The following is a 16,997-nucleotide window of genomic DNA, read 5'->3' as shown; positions in this document are numbered from 1 at the left end:
GCTCAGATACCTTGAGATGGAGAGAAGTCCTGTGATGCTGAGCCGGTGGAAGATGCCATCTGAGGAATTTTACAAGACTGTTCTTCTTCCCATTCCTCCACTTCCTGCTCAAACCTCCAGTTATCTTCCTGAATGTAATGCTTAAGTTCAACAGACAGGGCTTCTACTTCTCCTGACATCTGATCTAATTCATTTGGGGCCGCCTCTGAGGAAGAACAAAGACACAGTTAAAACAGAGTCCCACCAAGCAAAACGTATCAAGGAAACCAAAGCTCCTTTCCAGAAAAAAAGAAAGTAAGACACTTTGTCTTTTTTCTTACTTTTAATGAAAAATACGCACATAACCCATCCACTGTCCGAAGTGCTGACAGTATCAGGCCAATAGTCATGGTACCCTAGTAACAGTGGCTGGCATATTGGAAGGGAGGGACACCGAATATTTGTTAAATGAATCAATCAATGGTAACAAGTGAGGATTTGGAATAGAGGCCAATCACAGACAAAGCAGCAAGAACAAACATTTCTTGGGAATTCAGAAAATCATTAGATTCAATGGAAATTTCAAGATAAACAGTTTTATCAGTGTAAACAGTGCCCCTATTACTGTTAAGAATATCCATCTCCAGGACTTCCCTGGTGGTGCAGTGGTTGGGACTCTGAGCTTCCCCTGTAGGGGACATGGGTTTGATCCGTGGTGAGGGAAATAAGGTCTCACATGCAATACAGTGTGGTCAAAAAAGAATAATAATAAACTGAATTAAATAACAAAGTATATCCATCTCAAGATGGTTGAAAATGAAAACCAAGACGTTTATACTGCCTTAAAGTTCACATAATCAAGTGCTACCACAAAGCAAAGGGATACAAAGGTTAGATCAATAGGTCAATAATACCTGGGGTTCACTAAAGGCTATGATGAAAAATGACAAGGCTATCAATGACATATTCAATCTCATTTCCAACCCTACAACCGAAACAAATCATAAAAACCTACAGAAGAGTAGCACATCCACATACTGGTTGCTGTTAACTAGTCTGTCAGTAAATGACAGCTCCCACTTTTTGTCTATTTCTATAGATGAGCCGTACCCGTTATAACAAGGCCCCTATATACCACCCACAGCCAGCACAATCGTTTGTACAGAAACTCCCACGAGCAGCTGTTCCTGCCCTCACACTGCAAACACGTAATTAGGACGATCAGTTACTGTGAAGTGAGCGTTCTCTCCATCCCCTACCCACCAAGCCCAAGAGAAAGATCACTTGCTGCCCAGACAAAATGCCTTGTATGCTTCCTTACTTATGCAGCACAGTGAAGTTTGAATATTAAAAGAAGACGCCTTGTATGATCTCAGATGTAAAAGAAGAGAGAAAGAGTAATATACATGGAAAACAGCACAGAATCTGGAACCAGAATATTTACTGGCTGTATGACAAGTACAGAACCTCAGCTGGAAAATGTGGGGGATAAGAATTTCTGCTCTGCCTCCTCCATGTTAAGAGTTAATAAGTTATTAGAGAAATAAAGCTTGAAAGCATGGCAGTGAGGAGGAAAGTACCAGCATAAATGATAATTATGATTACTGTTAGTATTAGTAGCAGTATTAGGAGAAGTCTGAAAGCGCTGAGGCAAATCCACTTGTAAAATCTAGCTATTCTCCAAAAGGTGCAAAAAATACACACACAAGAATGTCACTAAAAAAGGGAAAAACTAGAGGCAGCTTAAAAGTCTATCAACAGGAGGCTGGTTTAATAAATTATATATATATATATCTTCCATGCAATGGAAATTATTTTATAGTTGTTAATAGGAATAACTTGGTTCTATTTATAAAAATAGAGATTACTAAGAAAAACAGTGAAAAAGATGCCAAACAGAATGGAAAAATATCCCATTTGGTGGGAAAAAATGGGGTGTACATGAGATATCAATAAATAAAACCTAGCATCTGCACAGAACATTTCTAGAAGACTACCTTAGGAGCCTAAGAACGGATATTTGTTGGGCTCAAGGAAGTAGGAAAGCAAACTTATTTTTCCTTTTTCTTCTCTTTTATACGATTTGTATTTCTTAAACACATCATTACTTTCTAATAAATCCGAGGTTTTTTTTTTTTTTTAAACTACAAGACTGTTCCCTTCCCTGAGAAGTACAAAATCTCCCCTAGCCTGGCCTCTGCTTATAGTATTTTTACCTGCATTGAAGTGGGGCAGCTTGTCGTTAATATACATCAGACAGTAAGCACTAACATTTCTCTGGCCCCCATAGGAATCTCTTTCAAGTTCTTCCCAGGAAGACTCAGTAACAGAGATGTCGTTGTACTTGAGCCAGACTTGTCGCGGCTGATTATAGACGTAGGCCCAGTAGTGCCCCGCGTTTGCCTGTCCTTCGTGAACGAGGACTGCGTGCAAGCGATAAGGCACCTGCAAGTCAGAAAGTGTTCCCCGTGTTAGGTTAAAGCAAAGTCATCCGACAGGGGTTTACATGACGAAAATTCCAAAGTGTACCCAACCATAAGACCTAAGAAAACTGCCCATTTACACGTGTGTTTGATGTAGGGTTCACATCAACAAAACATCTTGTTGATTCAAGATGAACTAAAAAAAACACAGTAAATTTTTTTAAAGAATAGAAAAGAGAAAATGGTCAACACCCAAGATTCACGTGGTGCATAACTATGGTTTCCCGTGACCCTCCTCCTGGGAGAACCTGAGGGTTCTCCTCCCACAGTCCCTCGTTTACACAGAAGCCCGTGGAGGGCAGTCCCCTAACTGCAGCCTCTTTCCCATCTATGCCCAGAATGTTATTCTAAATAAAAACATATGTGGAAAGTAAGAATTTCTAGCATGCCTACCTGTCTTTTGGAATTAAGAGAGACATAAAGGTTAAAAATCATACTGCTAAATGAAGGATCATGAAGGATCATGGTACTTTACAAAGGATGGGGAACCAGTCCCTGGTCAGGTTTCCTCCACTGTACTGCTTAATTACCATTTTATGAGAAATTTTATTAATATTTAACAACAAATCTTTCCAATACATGGAAAAAATACCATGTGGCAAACTCAAGACAACTACATTTTACATCCTGTTGGTGGTAGAAGGAAGATACACTGCTTTTTTTTAGCCTAAAATATAGAATAATACATATTTCTTTCCAAAATTAATTTTTATATCTTAGGGAAGTTTCCATTCAGTTTCAAAGAAAACCATCAACTGCTCTGTCTGTATCCCATTAGCACCATTAGAACATGCCTTGACTACTTCCCATCAATTTTCATTCTACCTGACGGAGGAGAGGATCACAGTACATCTGCTCAATAGTCTGGGTAGTGCTTGCAATACTGTTCTTTAAGTCTGTTAAAAAAGAAAACTCAGTTATAATGATTTCATCCCGTCACATATGCAGCTTTAGCTCTGCAAAGACTACAGCTTCTCTGTACCTGAGGTTTTCACCCTTTCAGCTTCTATGAACCATAAGGAAGCATGCAGTTTTAAAGCAGCTAGTCCTTTAGGTTACAAAGGCTTATAGTTTAATATAACTACATTAAGATTTCTAAAAAAAACTAGAGAGGAATCTAGATTTGTATCATTTACTTATTTATTGCTCCTAGATAAAAGGAGAAAGAAGGGGAGGACGAGAAACAAGACAAGACCAAAGGATTTTAGGAACAAAATACTGAATAATGTGATTTTACACTGCATGCATTAATCAAATATTCTTTGCCTCCTTAACTGTCAATAAAGCATACTGTATGTAGAAAAAATTTTTAAAGTGGAAATTCAGGAAACTGCAATTCTAAGTTTGGGTCAACTGAAGTCAGAGTTCAGATAAACTATGGGAAAAGAAATCCAGCAGACGCAGAAAATTCTCTAAGGTGAGTGGCATTGTGTGTCCAAGATACCCAGGAATTCCCAGAAAATTTGAGGAAGGAATCTAGGGAAGAACTTTTCATGGTTATATTACTAACGCAAAGTGTCTGACACTCATTGTACTTACACATTACAAAGTGTAATCTCACAGGGAACAAAAAGTACCAAAGAGGTCAAATTCCTCAATTCAACAGAATCCATGGCCATGACAGGATGTGTCTCCAGATGCCTAATTTCCATGTATTCACACAAACAGAAAAGGCAAAGAGTAACCCTCTGACAAGCAGAAAGAGCCAACCTTGTATATCCTGTTCAATCTCGTTCCTCCACCTCTGCAGGCAGGTCTTAACAAAGTTTATCTCCTCATCTGTGACTGTTCGAGGAGCTGGGTGTGCGGGCATTTCCACGGAAGAACGGGGAGGTTTAAGTGGCTGCTCTGCCATCCTAGACTTGCGTACAGAATCTTCAGAGGAAGAAAAGGTTCCTTCAGCTTCCTGAGACGTGCTCTCTTCACTTGTACTGAAGGAAGATTAAAAAAAAAAAAATGCTCAGATGATAATTTCCGAACTACACGTGTGTGCTCAGTCGCTAAATCATGTCCGACTCTTTGGGACCTCATGGACTATAGCTCTGGAGGAGGGCATGGCAACCCACTCCAGTATTCCTGCCTGGAGCATCCCATGGACAGAGGAGCCTGGTGGGCTACAGTCTATATGGTCACGAAGAATTGGTCGGATATAACTGAGGCGACTTAGCATACATGCATGGACTGTAGCCTGCCTGGCTCCTCTGTTCATGGGGTTTCCCAGGCAAGAACACAGGAGCAGGTTGCCATTTTCTCCTCCATTTCCAAAATACGTCTTTGCCTAAATTAATGCACTCTGTAAAGCAAGCTGCTCTGTGGGAAAGCACAGCTACAATTTAGTGAGTGTTTACTCTATAAAGTTACTGAGCCAAACCTTTCCTTTACAGGCATCAGCAGCAGCAGCAGCAGCTGATGAGGCAGGTACTATCACCATTCCTATTTTACCAACTTTCAAACCTAAGATTCAGAGAAATAAAGCAGTGTTCCCAAGTTCACCCAGCTAGTAAAGGACAGGGAGGGATTACATTCACATCCGCCTGAATTTACAAGTCTATGGTACCTGCTCTGTAACCACTTGTAACAATGAACCTTCTTCTCAAGAAGAAAGGATGAGAAGGAACATGGAAAAGAGGAGATGGGGAGTGGAGTAGTTAAGGGATCAACTATTGTGTTTCCAAGATGTAACTGACCAAAGTGAGATGGACAGGTGGATCCAGGAACAAAATACACAGAAGAAAAATAGCATCAGCTGTATACCCAGCACGCAGGAACGCAAACTAGGTGGCACTCTGGGAAGGCACAGGGTGCAGAACTTACAGGCAGACAACTCCAGCTCCACCACATCTCAGCTAAACACCCAAGGAGACGGTAGCAGCCTCGGGTAAGGAATCTAACACCTCAGCTGAAAGAGGTGGATGTCAACCACTTTACATCATTGTTATAAACTGAGAATAATGTATGTAAAGTAACTGTTAATTTATCTACTAATTAACTACCGCCAAAAAAACTGTACACAGACAAATCAGCAGGAATACAAACAAATCTAACGGTTCTTAGGTTTCTGTTTCACACCAAAACTGAAGAACATAAACTTCCCAGCTCTGACTTAAACTCTCACTCCCCTTCCTCCCTGCCTCTCTCCCATATACAAAATAACAGAGCAAACCTCTTTTCCCTGAGGACCTATAAATATGGGAAAACAAAGCCAATGTAAGCAAAAGAGGAAATGTCTCAATCTCAAAAAAGATTACACACATACACACACAGATAACTTTAAAATCTAATATCAGTCAGTATCGTTTCATATTATTAAACAGATAAAACCACTTTTTAAAAATTAAAATCATTTATATTTTACAAAGGACATGAAAACAGTCTACAAAAATCCAAACACACCTAAGTAGAGTACAAAAGTAAAGGAACCCTCCCTCCACCCCGTGCCTAGCGCCATCTCCTAGAGATAACTGCTATTACCATTTGGTATGTTCTATCCAAACAGGCACTCTGCACACACGTGAATGAATGAATAGTAACACGTGTGTGTGTGGGAGGGGCGGCAAAGGAATGATTGGGTTTCTTTTAAAAACATAAAAAAGTCTAAACTCTTCTATAGGCTCTAGTGTTTTTGCTAGCCAGGGCACACAGATCACATTTGATCCGAGCTGGCCCCAATGGCTCCTCCAGACCACAAAGGCTGCTGCACAGCTGAGCCAGAAGAGAACCAAGGCTCGCGTGCCATGGCCTCTCTGTCTCTTCGCTGGATAAGCCGCTGGAGGTTGTCCTCTTCAATTTCTAGCCAGTTCTTTCTCTTATTCTAATTTTCTACTTGTAAGTAAGTTTCCCTTTGCTTGGTGTTTACTTAGATGTGCAGACTCCTTCACAGCAGACGAGTGAATGCCATGTTTTAGAAAATCAGTGGCTGACTTTTCCTCTGGGCAAGGCCTTTCATGGCAGTTAGCTTATAGCAAACTCCGAGCCAGGTGGGCCTGGCAGAGAATGAACACTGTTCCAGACAGTTCAAGACGTCTCTGTAATAATCCCAACTATCCCTTGGGTGAGACGAATACATGAGTGGGAATAATTACGAACAACTCACTCAAGTGGCAAAACCCTTCCCTGAAAGACAAAGAGCTCGTGGCCCGTGAGCTCTCACGGGGCGAGTGTTTGTCAGGTGGAGACATGGCACACAGCTCAGAGTAAGCCAAAATCACCAATATATACTATTTTAAAACTTGTTTCTGTTACCTTTCCTTGGATGTCAGGTCAGAAGTCAGGCAGTGTGCTGAAGGAAGTGGTTCTGTCATGCACGCATCACTTTGAGATGCAGAGCTCTCTGAGGCAGGTTTTGTACTAGCAAATTCAATCACGTATTTCAACATGTCCGGAAGCGGGAACCGGGCTGGGCCCGAGCCATACTTCACATACCTACGAGGCAGAGAAAATGGTACTCTAGTGCCAAAGCATCTTGTTCTTTCAGGCTCGCTACATTATTATATGGAGAGTCAACGGAAAGGCTTGTCCCTGAAGGCTATACAATATTTAATATATTAATCTATAGAGCAAAAGTTTTCTAACTACGAAAGTGAAAACTGACAACAATCTGAATCTTTACACTTGACAGAAAGCATTTCAGGTGGGCTCCTATTCAAAGTCACACCAATGGTGCTTTCTCTTAATTCAAATCACATTTAGGCTCTACTCATCAAAGTAAACTCTATTTTTTAAAGGAAGAGAGATATATTATCATTACTCAAATCTGAAAATAATGCTGTTGAACTATCAGGTTGGTGCAAAAGTAATTGCAGTTTTGAGTTGCTGAAATTTGCCATTTGATGTTGGAATATATTCTTAAATAAACGTGGTTATGTTATACATTGTAATGTGCATTTCTTGCTTTATGTTTTTTTGCTAATGGCTTATTACTTGTTGTTTATTTTATATGTGTTTTAAACTATGGAAATGATGTTAGTCAGAAAGCAAATTCAAGCGATTTTCTTATTCGAGTTCAAAATGGGTCATAGAGCAGCTGAGACAACTCACAACATCAACAATGCATTTGGCCCAGGAATTTCTAACGAATGTACAATGCAGTGGTGGTTCTAGAAGTCTGGCAAAGGAGACCAGAGCCTGAAAGATGAAGGACATAGTGGCCGGTCACCAGAAGTTGACAATGACCAATTGAGAGGATCACTGAAGCTGATCCTCTTACAACTACAGGGTAAGTTGCCCAAGAACTCAGTGTTGACCATTCGATGATTGTTTGGCATTTGAAGCAAATTAAAAAGGTAAAAAAGCTCAGAAAGTGGGTACTCTCATGAGCTGACTGAAAATCAAAAAACTTGTTACTCTCAAGTGTCATATTCTCTTATTCTACACAACAAACCATTTCCTACAGTTTGTGATGTGCAACAAAAAGTGGATTATACATGACAACCAGCGACAACCAGCTCAGTGGCTGAACAGAGAAGCAGCTCCAAAGCACTTTCCAAAGCCAAACTTGCACCAAAAAAGGTCATGGTCACTGGTGGTCTGCTGCCAGTCTGATCCACTATAGCTTTCTGAATCCCAGTGAAACCATTACATCTGAGAAGTATGTTCAGCAAATGGGTAAGATGAACTGAAAAGTGCAACGCCTGCAGCCAGCACTGGTCAACAGAATGGGCCCAATTCTTCTCCATGACAACGCCCAACCAAACGTCACACAAACAACGCTTCAAAGGCTGAACAAACTGGGCTACAAAGTTTTGCCTCATCTGCCATATTCACCTGACCTCTCGCCAACTGACAACCACTTCTTCAAGCATCTCAACAACATTTTGCAGGGAAAATGCTTCCACAACCAGCAGGATGCAGGAAATGCTTTCCAAGAGTTCATTGAATCCGAAGGTACAGATTTTTATGTTACGGGAATAAGCGTACTTTTTTCTCGTTGGCAAAAATGTGTTGATTGTAATGGTTCCTACTTTGATTAATAAAGATGTGTTTGAGCCTAGTTATACTGAGTTAAAATTCAGGGTCTGAAACCACAAATACTTTTATACCAATCCAATGTACCCAAGGTTTGTTTTCTTTGCTGCGTTTTAGATCAAGTAATCTGCAATTAGGAAAAATGAGAGAGAGAAAGCTGGAAATGGGAAGTAGTTGTTGACAAAGGTCAGAGTTTAAGTCCTATGTACACTATGATTCACGTACTCATTTAACAGTGCAGACCAGGCATAAATTACTGAAGATTTCTTTGGAATCAGTAAATAACAAATGTCTTCGGTATGTAATCAAAATAACTAATTATTTTAGTAATACCCAAAGTTCTGCCATTACTAACACATGTTACACTAAGAAAAGAGATTTACTTTAGTGAATTCTACAGTTCACTGCAGTAGACAGTCTAAATGGTACATAAGTTGACTTACTGGTATAGGTAAACTATAATTCTGGGATTCTATTTACAAAAGGAGAGAATCACATTTTTCTTCTCTGAATAAAGTGAAAGAAACAGCCACAGAACTAGGGAGAAGTAAAACTGTCTGTTTCTATATCAAAAAGGACATTATGAAATGAAAAATAAAATAAAATGCAACTCAAAATCAACCACATGTTAGAGGATATGTAGCAAAGACACTTCATCCTCTCTAATTTAAAAGAGAATCAGAATGATTTCTCCTGTGGATGTGCCTGCCACAGAGAGTTTTGGCTTTCAAAGAAAAGGATATTGAATATATAAAGCTAGAGGAACTTTAAATAACTGTTTCTGGTCTTTAGATCTGTATCTTTGGCTTACTTTCAGCTATCAACTTATCTAAACTTGACTGATCTTTCAAGATCTATTTTCTCCATGGTCTTCTTTCAGCATGTCATTCCCTTGAACACTGAAGGAACATCTCCCATCTCTGAACTCCTTGTCTATCCCACAGACATGGTAAATGTCTTCTTAAGCACTGTTTGTTGAAAGAATTTATTAGTACATGACTGCCTTGGACCAAAGGAAACATCTTTCTAGAATTGCAGCACTGATAATCTGTCATAAGATTTTAAGCCATCATTTTTCATCTCTAACTCTTTCCAGGTTTGTTGTATTTTAACATGATATTTATACAAAATTTCAGGAACAAATTTTCTTTGAGAAACTTATCTTCAATTCTAAGACATAATCATTTTCCTGTTCTTCTAATGAATTCCTACATACACTGTATTAATTCAGTAGAATTAGAATGAAAGTGGTTTCAAAAAAGATGTCTACACTGTACACAAGACATCTTATTTTTAATATGATATCAAGATACTTTTACAGAAGAAATGGTGAACTTTTTTTTTTAAATAATAAAAGTAATACATATACCTGGTAAGAAAACTCAAATTCAAACAAGGGTAAAACAAACCATAAAAGCCATCCATTCCCACCTCAGTTCTACTACCTAATGGTATCCATTAGCAAGTTCCTTGCCAAGATTCCCAGAACTGTGTCACACATAGACAAGCAATTTTTCAAAAGTAATTACTCAAGTAAAATTATCCAAAAATTTAAGTCACTTTATTTTAAAAAGAAAGTCGTATTCATACTACAGAAAATACTCCTGTACGCTATTTAAAATCTAAATAAGTCAGAATGCCTAGCTGGTTACTGGCAAATTGAGTATTTTTCAGCTAAAATACATCCAATATACCAGGTATGTTGTATGAAAACAATTATAACTTTCCAATCTTATAAAGCAACACTCAAACTTTTAAAGTAAAATATTGCTATAGGTATAAAGTCCTGTAAACCACTTCCAAGAGTATCTGAGGACTCAATTTCCAGCTTAAGTCTGTATTAAGACAACGAGATGATGGATCATAACAAGTCTTGGGTAAATTCTTCCTAAGTGAGAGGGAGGGAGCTGGGAAGTGGCACCCAGAGGTGCAGGGTCTTTCTCAGGCTGGTATAGCGGGGTTTGCCTCTCAGGGAAATTACTGAGCTAGCAATGAAGCAGTCAGAGATGGAGTAGTGGTAGCAGCAAAAATAGTAAGTAGATAAAAGCAAAAAAAAAAAAAGCCACTGACATTGTATGGAATCTCCTTTCTAAACTAATAGTCTCTGACTAGAGAGAAGTTACACTGATTCCTTCTTAGGAAGTCATAGGGTGACTTCACAAAAGCAGTTAGCAAGAACAGATGAACAATGATTTCTCCACAGGAGAAAGGACTTCGTATGTGTCAAAAATACAAGCCCTCTGAGTCAGCACTGCTGACTTGTTTTACCTTCACCAGGCACTTCAAAAACTGCTTTCTCAAGACAAAGGGATTAGAGTTTTGTGATAGTTACCTCTCCTGTGTTTGTGAACAAGATGGCAAGGAGAGCAGAAAAAGTAAAGAGCTATGAAATCAGAACTTGGCTTCTCTTCAGTACACTGTCAATAACTCACCATGTGACTTGGGTCAAAGGTGTCCTGGGACCACCACTGCCCATCTTAAAGACTGTTTCACATTTTCCTTATCCATTTTATAAAATATATTAGTTAATACTTAAACTCACAATTTTTAGATAAAAGCAAATTATCCAATTTTAATACCCCATTCTAAGTACAAAGGTGTCTATGACTCACCTTTCCAGTTTTTGCTGCAGAATTTTTATTTCTTCTTTGAGTTTTCGAATACAATCTCGCTTACTTCGAACAAGCTCTTTGCTCCTGTACATATACCTAAGCAAATAATAATCCCACAAACACAATTTATATTTAAAAACATTAATAACACAAAGTTTCAGCAAACTTTGGATACAAGGAAACTACCTTAATCAGACACAGGGTTAGTTCTATGTTAGCTCTATGAAAATACAGAGCTAACATCATATTTAATGATGAAAGACTAAAAGTCTTCCCCTCTAAGATCAGGAACAATCCAAGAAGGACCACTCTTGCCTCTTCTATTCAATGTTTTTACTGGAGGCATAGTCAGTGCAATAAGGTGAAAAAAAAGAAATAAAAGTCATATAGATAGAAAAGGAAGTAAAACTGCCTTCATTTGCAGATAACAGGATCATGTACATAGGAAATCTCAAGGAATCTACAAAAATGTATCAGAACTAATAACTGAATTTATTAGTAATGCCAAAAGACACAAAGTCAATTAAAAAAGAAAGAGGAAAAAAAATCTATTGCATTTCTATATACCTGTAAAGGAAAAATGAAAAGTACATTTTTTTCCAAAGCCTTATAACGTCAAAGGCAATAATTATTTAGGAATAAACAACCAGATATGTGCAAGAACTATACACAAAAAAATTATAAATCACTGCTGAGAGAAATTAACAAACAGTTGAATAAAAGAAGCTATACCATGCTCATGGACTAGAGGACTAAAAATTGCTAAAATGTCAATTTCCCCAAATTGATCTATACATTCAACACTGTCCCAATTAGAATCCCAATAGCTACCAGGGGTTTTGACAAGATGATTTTAATACTTAGATAGAAATGAACTGAGAATAGCCAACACATTAAAAAAAAAAAAAACTAACACAGTAGGAGATTCATACTATCTGATGTCAAGATTTATAATAAAATCACAGTAGCTAAGAGAGTGTGGCACCGGCTTAAGATTATACAACAGATAGAATAAAACCTCCAGAAAAAGACCCACAAATGTAAGTCCAACTAATTTTTTTTAAAAAGTATCAAGGTAATTCAGTGGGGAAAAGGGAGCTGTTTAAACAAATGATGCTGATATATCTGGATATCCACATGCTGCCTGACTGCCTCCTACAAAAATATCCCCTTACCACATACCATATATGAAAATAAACTCTAAATGGTCATAGACATGAACATAAGAGTAAAGGTCACAAAATTTCTAGAAAAAAAGTATCAAAGACCTTTGTGACCCTGGGTTGGAAGATTTCTTATTTAGAATACAAAAAGGGCAACTGATATATTCGACTTCATCAAAACTAAAAACTCCTGCTCTTCTAAAAATACTAGTAAAGAAATGGAAGAGACAAAGATAGATTTATATTCATATCTAAAATATATAAAGAAGTCTTACAACTCAGTATGAACACAATCAACCAAACTAAAAAGTGGACAGAAGACACCTCCCCTAAGAAAACATATAAATGACCATTAATTATGCACACAAAAAGATGCTCAGTGTCATTACCATGGAAATACAAGTCAAAAGAAAAATAAAGATATCCCTATAAACCCAATGAACAGTGAAAATGAAAGTCACTCAGTTATTTCTGACTCTCTGCGACTCCATGGACTAGCCCGCTAAGCTCCTTTGTGCATGGAGTTCTCCAGGCCAGAATACTGGAGTGGGTGCTAGCCATTCCCTTCTCCAGGGGATCTTCCCAACTCAGGGATTGAATCCAGGTCTTTCGCATTGCAGGTGGATTCTTTACCATCTGAACCACCAAGAAAAGCCCCAATAAACCCAACAGAATGGCTAAAATTTTAAAGACTGATAATTCCAAATACTGGTGAGGACTTAGAGCAAATGTAGCTTTCATACCCTGCTGACAGAAACACAAAATTGTATAGCCACTTTAGAGAACAGTTTAGAAATTTCTTATAAAGTTAAAAACATACTTTTCATACAACAACCAGAAATCTCACTCCCAGGTATCTTACCCAGAAGCACTAAAAGCCACACCAAAACTTTTATGTGAAAATTCATATTCATAATAGCCTAAAACTGGACACATCTGAAATGTCCCTAAACTAGTTAATGGAAAAAATATTGTGGTATGTCCATACAATGCAATACCACTCAATATTAAGAAAGAAATCACTGATACATGCAACAACACACATGAATTCCAAAAACATTATTCTAAGTGAAAGATGATGACCACAACAGGGTGCATAATGAATATTAATGTCCCTAATTGCAACACTTTATAAATGACAAAACTAGAGGGCCAGAGAATAAGTCAGTGGTTGCCTGAGGGTAGAGGGAAGGGACTGACTGTAAAGGGCATGGGTGATGGAAATATTCTGTATCTTGACTGTGGCAGTGGTTACTTGACTGCATATATTCATCAAAACTCATTGGCTGTACACTTAAGAATGGTAACATTTCTTTGTATGTAAACTATATGTTGATAAAACAGACTTAAAATTCTGTCAGTCTGTCTAGTATTTTTTTCAGGAATACAAATAGTATTCAGATGAGAAAGAAATACACGGCAGCTACTCCACATACTGTCCATCATTGCAGAGAGCAGAGCTTTCACCTAAAGCCTAGCTACTCAAATTGTGGTCCAGAGATCAGAAAATAGCATCACCCTGAGAACTTCTTACAAAGGCAAACTCTCGGGCCCCCACCTAGATCCACTGAATCCAAATTTGCATATTATCAAGACCTCCAGAAGAGTACTATGGATATTACATTAACTTACTTCTGCTACAGCACATCAAGAAGACAATCAACCACAGAACTCACCTGTCCATATAAATGATCTGAGGAAATTCAAGCTTATTGTGAATTTTCTCTGGCTGACCCAGGGACTGATTGAACTCAAATCTTGAGAGTTCAAAGGTCAACACTGGAGGTAGCTTTGTAAACCAACGCTAAATCAAGAGTAGAAATACAGGAGATAAAAGTTTAGGAAACAGCAATAGCCAGATTTAAACTATCCCTCATTAGACTCTCTTTTGGTATAGAATTTATATTCAAATCAAACTCATACTGAAATTTTTTTTAACCCCAAATAGTTAAAACACCCACACAGAATCATGCCTTCTTACAGAATATGGTTAAACGCCCCTCAAGACCCCGAACTTACAAGCCAGTGAACAACATTTTAATTCAACTATCATCATCAGAAATAATGACCTTTAAATATGTGAACTGCACCAAAAATCTACATATCATTCACTACATCATCAGCATTTAAGAAGCTTAAAACCTGGAGAAAATAGCTAGCCCAACCAACAAATTCAAAATTGTCTAAAAAGACTAATACGTGTACACATCCTCTATACTACTTATTCACACACAATTTGAATCCCCTTTACTACTAAAAACAAAATTTGAAATAGCCTCATGATTCTGAGGGTTCTGAAAAAAATCTCTGAATTCCAAGAATTTATGGATATCACAAAGCACTTTGTCAAATCAACCTATTAAGTTACCTTGAGTTTCAAGAAAAGTACTGAGTTATTAAAAAAAGATCTCAACTGTCACTGATCATAGATGAGGAAAGACTAAACCAGGAAAGGCATTTCTGTTCAATTCACCTGTGTGGCAGAGGTTCATACCAATAACTTTAAAATGTTCCCTTTACCAAAGATGCAAATAGCTATATTCCCTCCACGTACCCTTATTGGCATGAGGTGAACCAGACAGTCTGCCTGACCTCCTCAGAGCTAAATCTAAACAGGCACTGCTTCTAAGTCACTTCAGTCGTGTTTGACTCTGTGCAACCCCACAGATGGCAGCCCACCAGGCTCCCCCGTCCCTGGGATTCTCCAGGCAAGAACACTGGAGCGGTTGCCATTTCCTTCTCCAATGCATGAAAGTGAAAAGTGAAAGGGAAGTCACTCAGTCGTGTCCGACTCTTCGCGACCCCATGGACTGCAGCCCACCGGGCTCCTCCGTCCATGGGATTTTCCAGGCAAGAGTACTGGAGTGGGGTGCCATTGCCTTCTCCATCTATTTTTTTTAATAGAGAGGTCTGATTCTTGAATAAAAGTCTCCAGAGGTCCAAGTTGTGAATAAACACTCTTTCTCTTTTGTAAGAGCATGCGTCAGCTCTGTACAGGTGACACAGATGGTATGCCTCCCAATCAGGAATCAACACGCTCCTTGAAAAGCCAGGGAGGCAACAGTTCTCTCCCGGTTCTAACACTGCTCTACAGCTAATGTACTTTGACAAGGCTCATGTCAGGCTCCCTGTTAAATTCAAGAAAGATTTTCCTCCTCTTTTAAGTAATTACTGGACTGGACTCATAAAAAGCACAATTCTGTTTCAAAATGTATGATGAAAGGAGAATAAGTCAAGCTGTGTGGTGCTGGCAATTATGCTACAATATAACTCACTAATTTTTAACCCAATGGGAATGTTGAGATATTAATTACCCTTACCCGTCCTTCACCTTCCCCCTTTCTTTCCAACCCACAAAAACAAATAAATGAATCTTAAATTTAAAAAAATTTAAAGAAAAGGCAGAATTTACAACTGAGAACAGTAAATACTATAATAGGGAAGATATTCTAAATGGCATACCATAGGAATTAATCACTGTACTTTTACCCTCCGAAAATATGGAGGCAGTGGGTTCTCCCTACTCAGGTACAGGTAGGCTTCAACAGAAAGAGAGAAACTTGATCATACTTAAAACATCAGAGGCAGCATACAACCTTTATATGATTAACTCAAATTATACAAGAATTTAATTATCAAACACTAAGACTCACTACTCTTACCAACTCATGAGATACTTCAGACTAGTACAAGTCCTGCTAAGTGTAAAAAGTTATTTAATACATGATGTGAAAACAGCCTGCCCAAAAGCTCAGTCCTATTTAACTGGCTTTGTCATTGGCAAAAGCAAAAATATCCAACTCACCTCTTGTCCGTACTTCACTGAATGATCGGAAGGAAGCAGCTCAATGTCACCCTCCACCATGGCCCCTTCTAAACATTCGTCTAAGTTACGATAACCGTTTACCTGAAGGGGATACTGGCCGAAGGTCTCATTGTTACAAAAGGGCTTTCCTAGGCAAAGAGACAGATTGCTTTTTTAAAGGCATCACTACTGCTTTCTAAAGCTTTTTTCCTGGCACCACAAAAACAGTATCTTCTTAATTCAGCAATTTGCTGAAATCAGGTTAGAAGTATACATGGCCTTGATGAACCAGTGGATCCATTCACAGATCACTGACAACTGCTAACCTCATAAAAAAGAAAGACAACCAGAGGTAACATGCCTCCTAATCAAAGACTGTCCCGCCATCTACAGATTAGTCTTGACTAATTAAAAAGCCTTACCTGAATCTGGCCAAACTCTAGATCCAACTATCAATTTATGAAATGATGAGCAAAGAGGAATATGCTAAACTATATCACAGATAAGTGAGAGCAAAATTCTAGACTGTAGAAAATATAAGAGAACAACCCAATTTCTTTAAAAAAAAAAAAATGTATTTCGAGGAAGAAAGAATGGGAGGACGGGATAGTCTGTAGATTCTGGAAAAAACTGAAAAGACATATATCACCAGTCACAAACAAACCACATTTGATCCTGATTAACACAAACTGTAAAAAGTATACACATAGGGAAGTGCACGTATCTTTACATACGTAAAATTACTCATTTATATACACAAAAAATTATAAAACAAATAGGGTATTGGAACACTTGGCTAGTTGTATACAACAGTAAGAAATGCTGTTTTGGGGAAGTGATGATAGTCGATTATAGATTGTTTTAAGGAGGCTATCAGAAGGGTAAAAGATGACAAGGGTTAGATGCGGAACGACTGGCCATGTGTCCAATGCGCAGCTAGATAAGCCACTAGAAGAGATACACATTTTTGGCAGTCTGACTCAACGGAACT

At 38.3% G+C, this 16,997-nt stretch overlaps 1 protein-coding gene across 13 annotated transcripts in view; it reads right to left on the bottom strand.

Annotated features, from left to right (window-relative positions):
• USP28 (ubiquitin specific peptidase 28) overlaps positions 1 to 16,997 on the bottom strand; it is a 65,444-nt gene that overhangs the window by 9,272 nt on the left and 39,175 nt on the right. For 10 of the 13 annotated variants that reach the window (XR_011467066.1, XM_070384187.1, XM_070384184.1 and 7 more), the window contains 8 exons: positions 16,007 to 16,155; positions 13,878 to 14,005; positions 11,039 to 11,134; positions 6,705 to 6,884; positions 4,173 to 4,393; positions 3,288 to 3,358; positions 2,196 to 2,424; positions 11 to 205 (listed from right to left, as the gene is read on the bottom strand). Coding sequence is in view for 12 of the 13 variants with exons in the window: in XM_070384187.1 (XP_070240288.1) it covers positions 11 to 205; positions 2,196 to 2,424; positions 3,288 to 3,358; positions 4,173 to 4,393; positions 6,705 to 6,884; positions 11,039 to 11,134; positions 13,878 to 14,005; positions 16,007 to 16,155 (1,269 nt within the window). In the remaining variant the exon portion in view is untranslated. Of the gene's footprint in view, positions 1 to 10; positions 206 to 2,195; positions 2,425 to 3,287; positions 3,359 to 4,172; positions 4,394 to 6,704; positions 6,885 to 11,038; positions 11,135 to 13,877; positions 14,006 to 15,663; positions 15,738 to 16,006; positions 16,156 to 16,997 lie in introns of those variants that run through there. The other 3 variants (XM_070384189.1, XM_070384194.1, XM_070384196.1) reach the window with 2 other exon arrangements.

Source organism: Bos mutus, chromosome 15 (assembly GCF_027580195.1).
Source record: "Bos mutus isolate GX-2022 chromosome 15, NWIPB_WYAK_1.1, whole genome shotgun sequence".
Taxonomy (NCBI): Eukaryota; Metazoa; Chordata; class Mammalia; order Artiodactyla; family Bovidae; genus Bos; species Bos mutus.
This window is presented reverse-complemented; position numbering and strand designations above follow the sequence as displayed.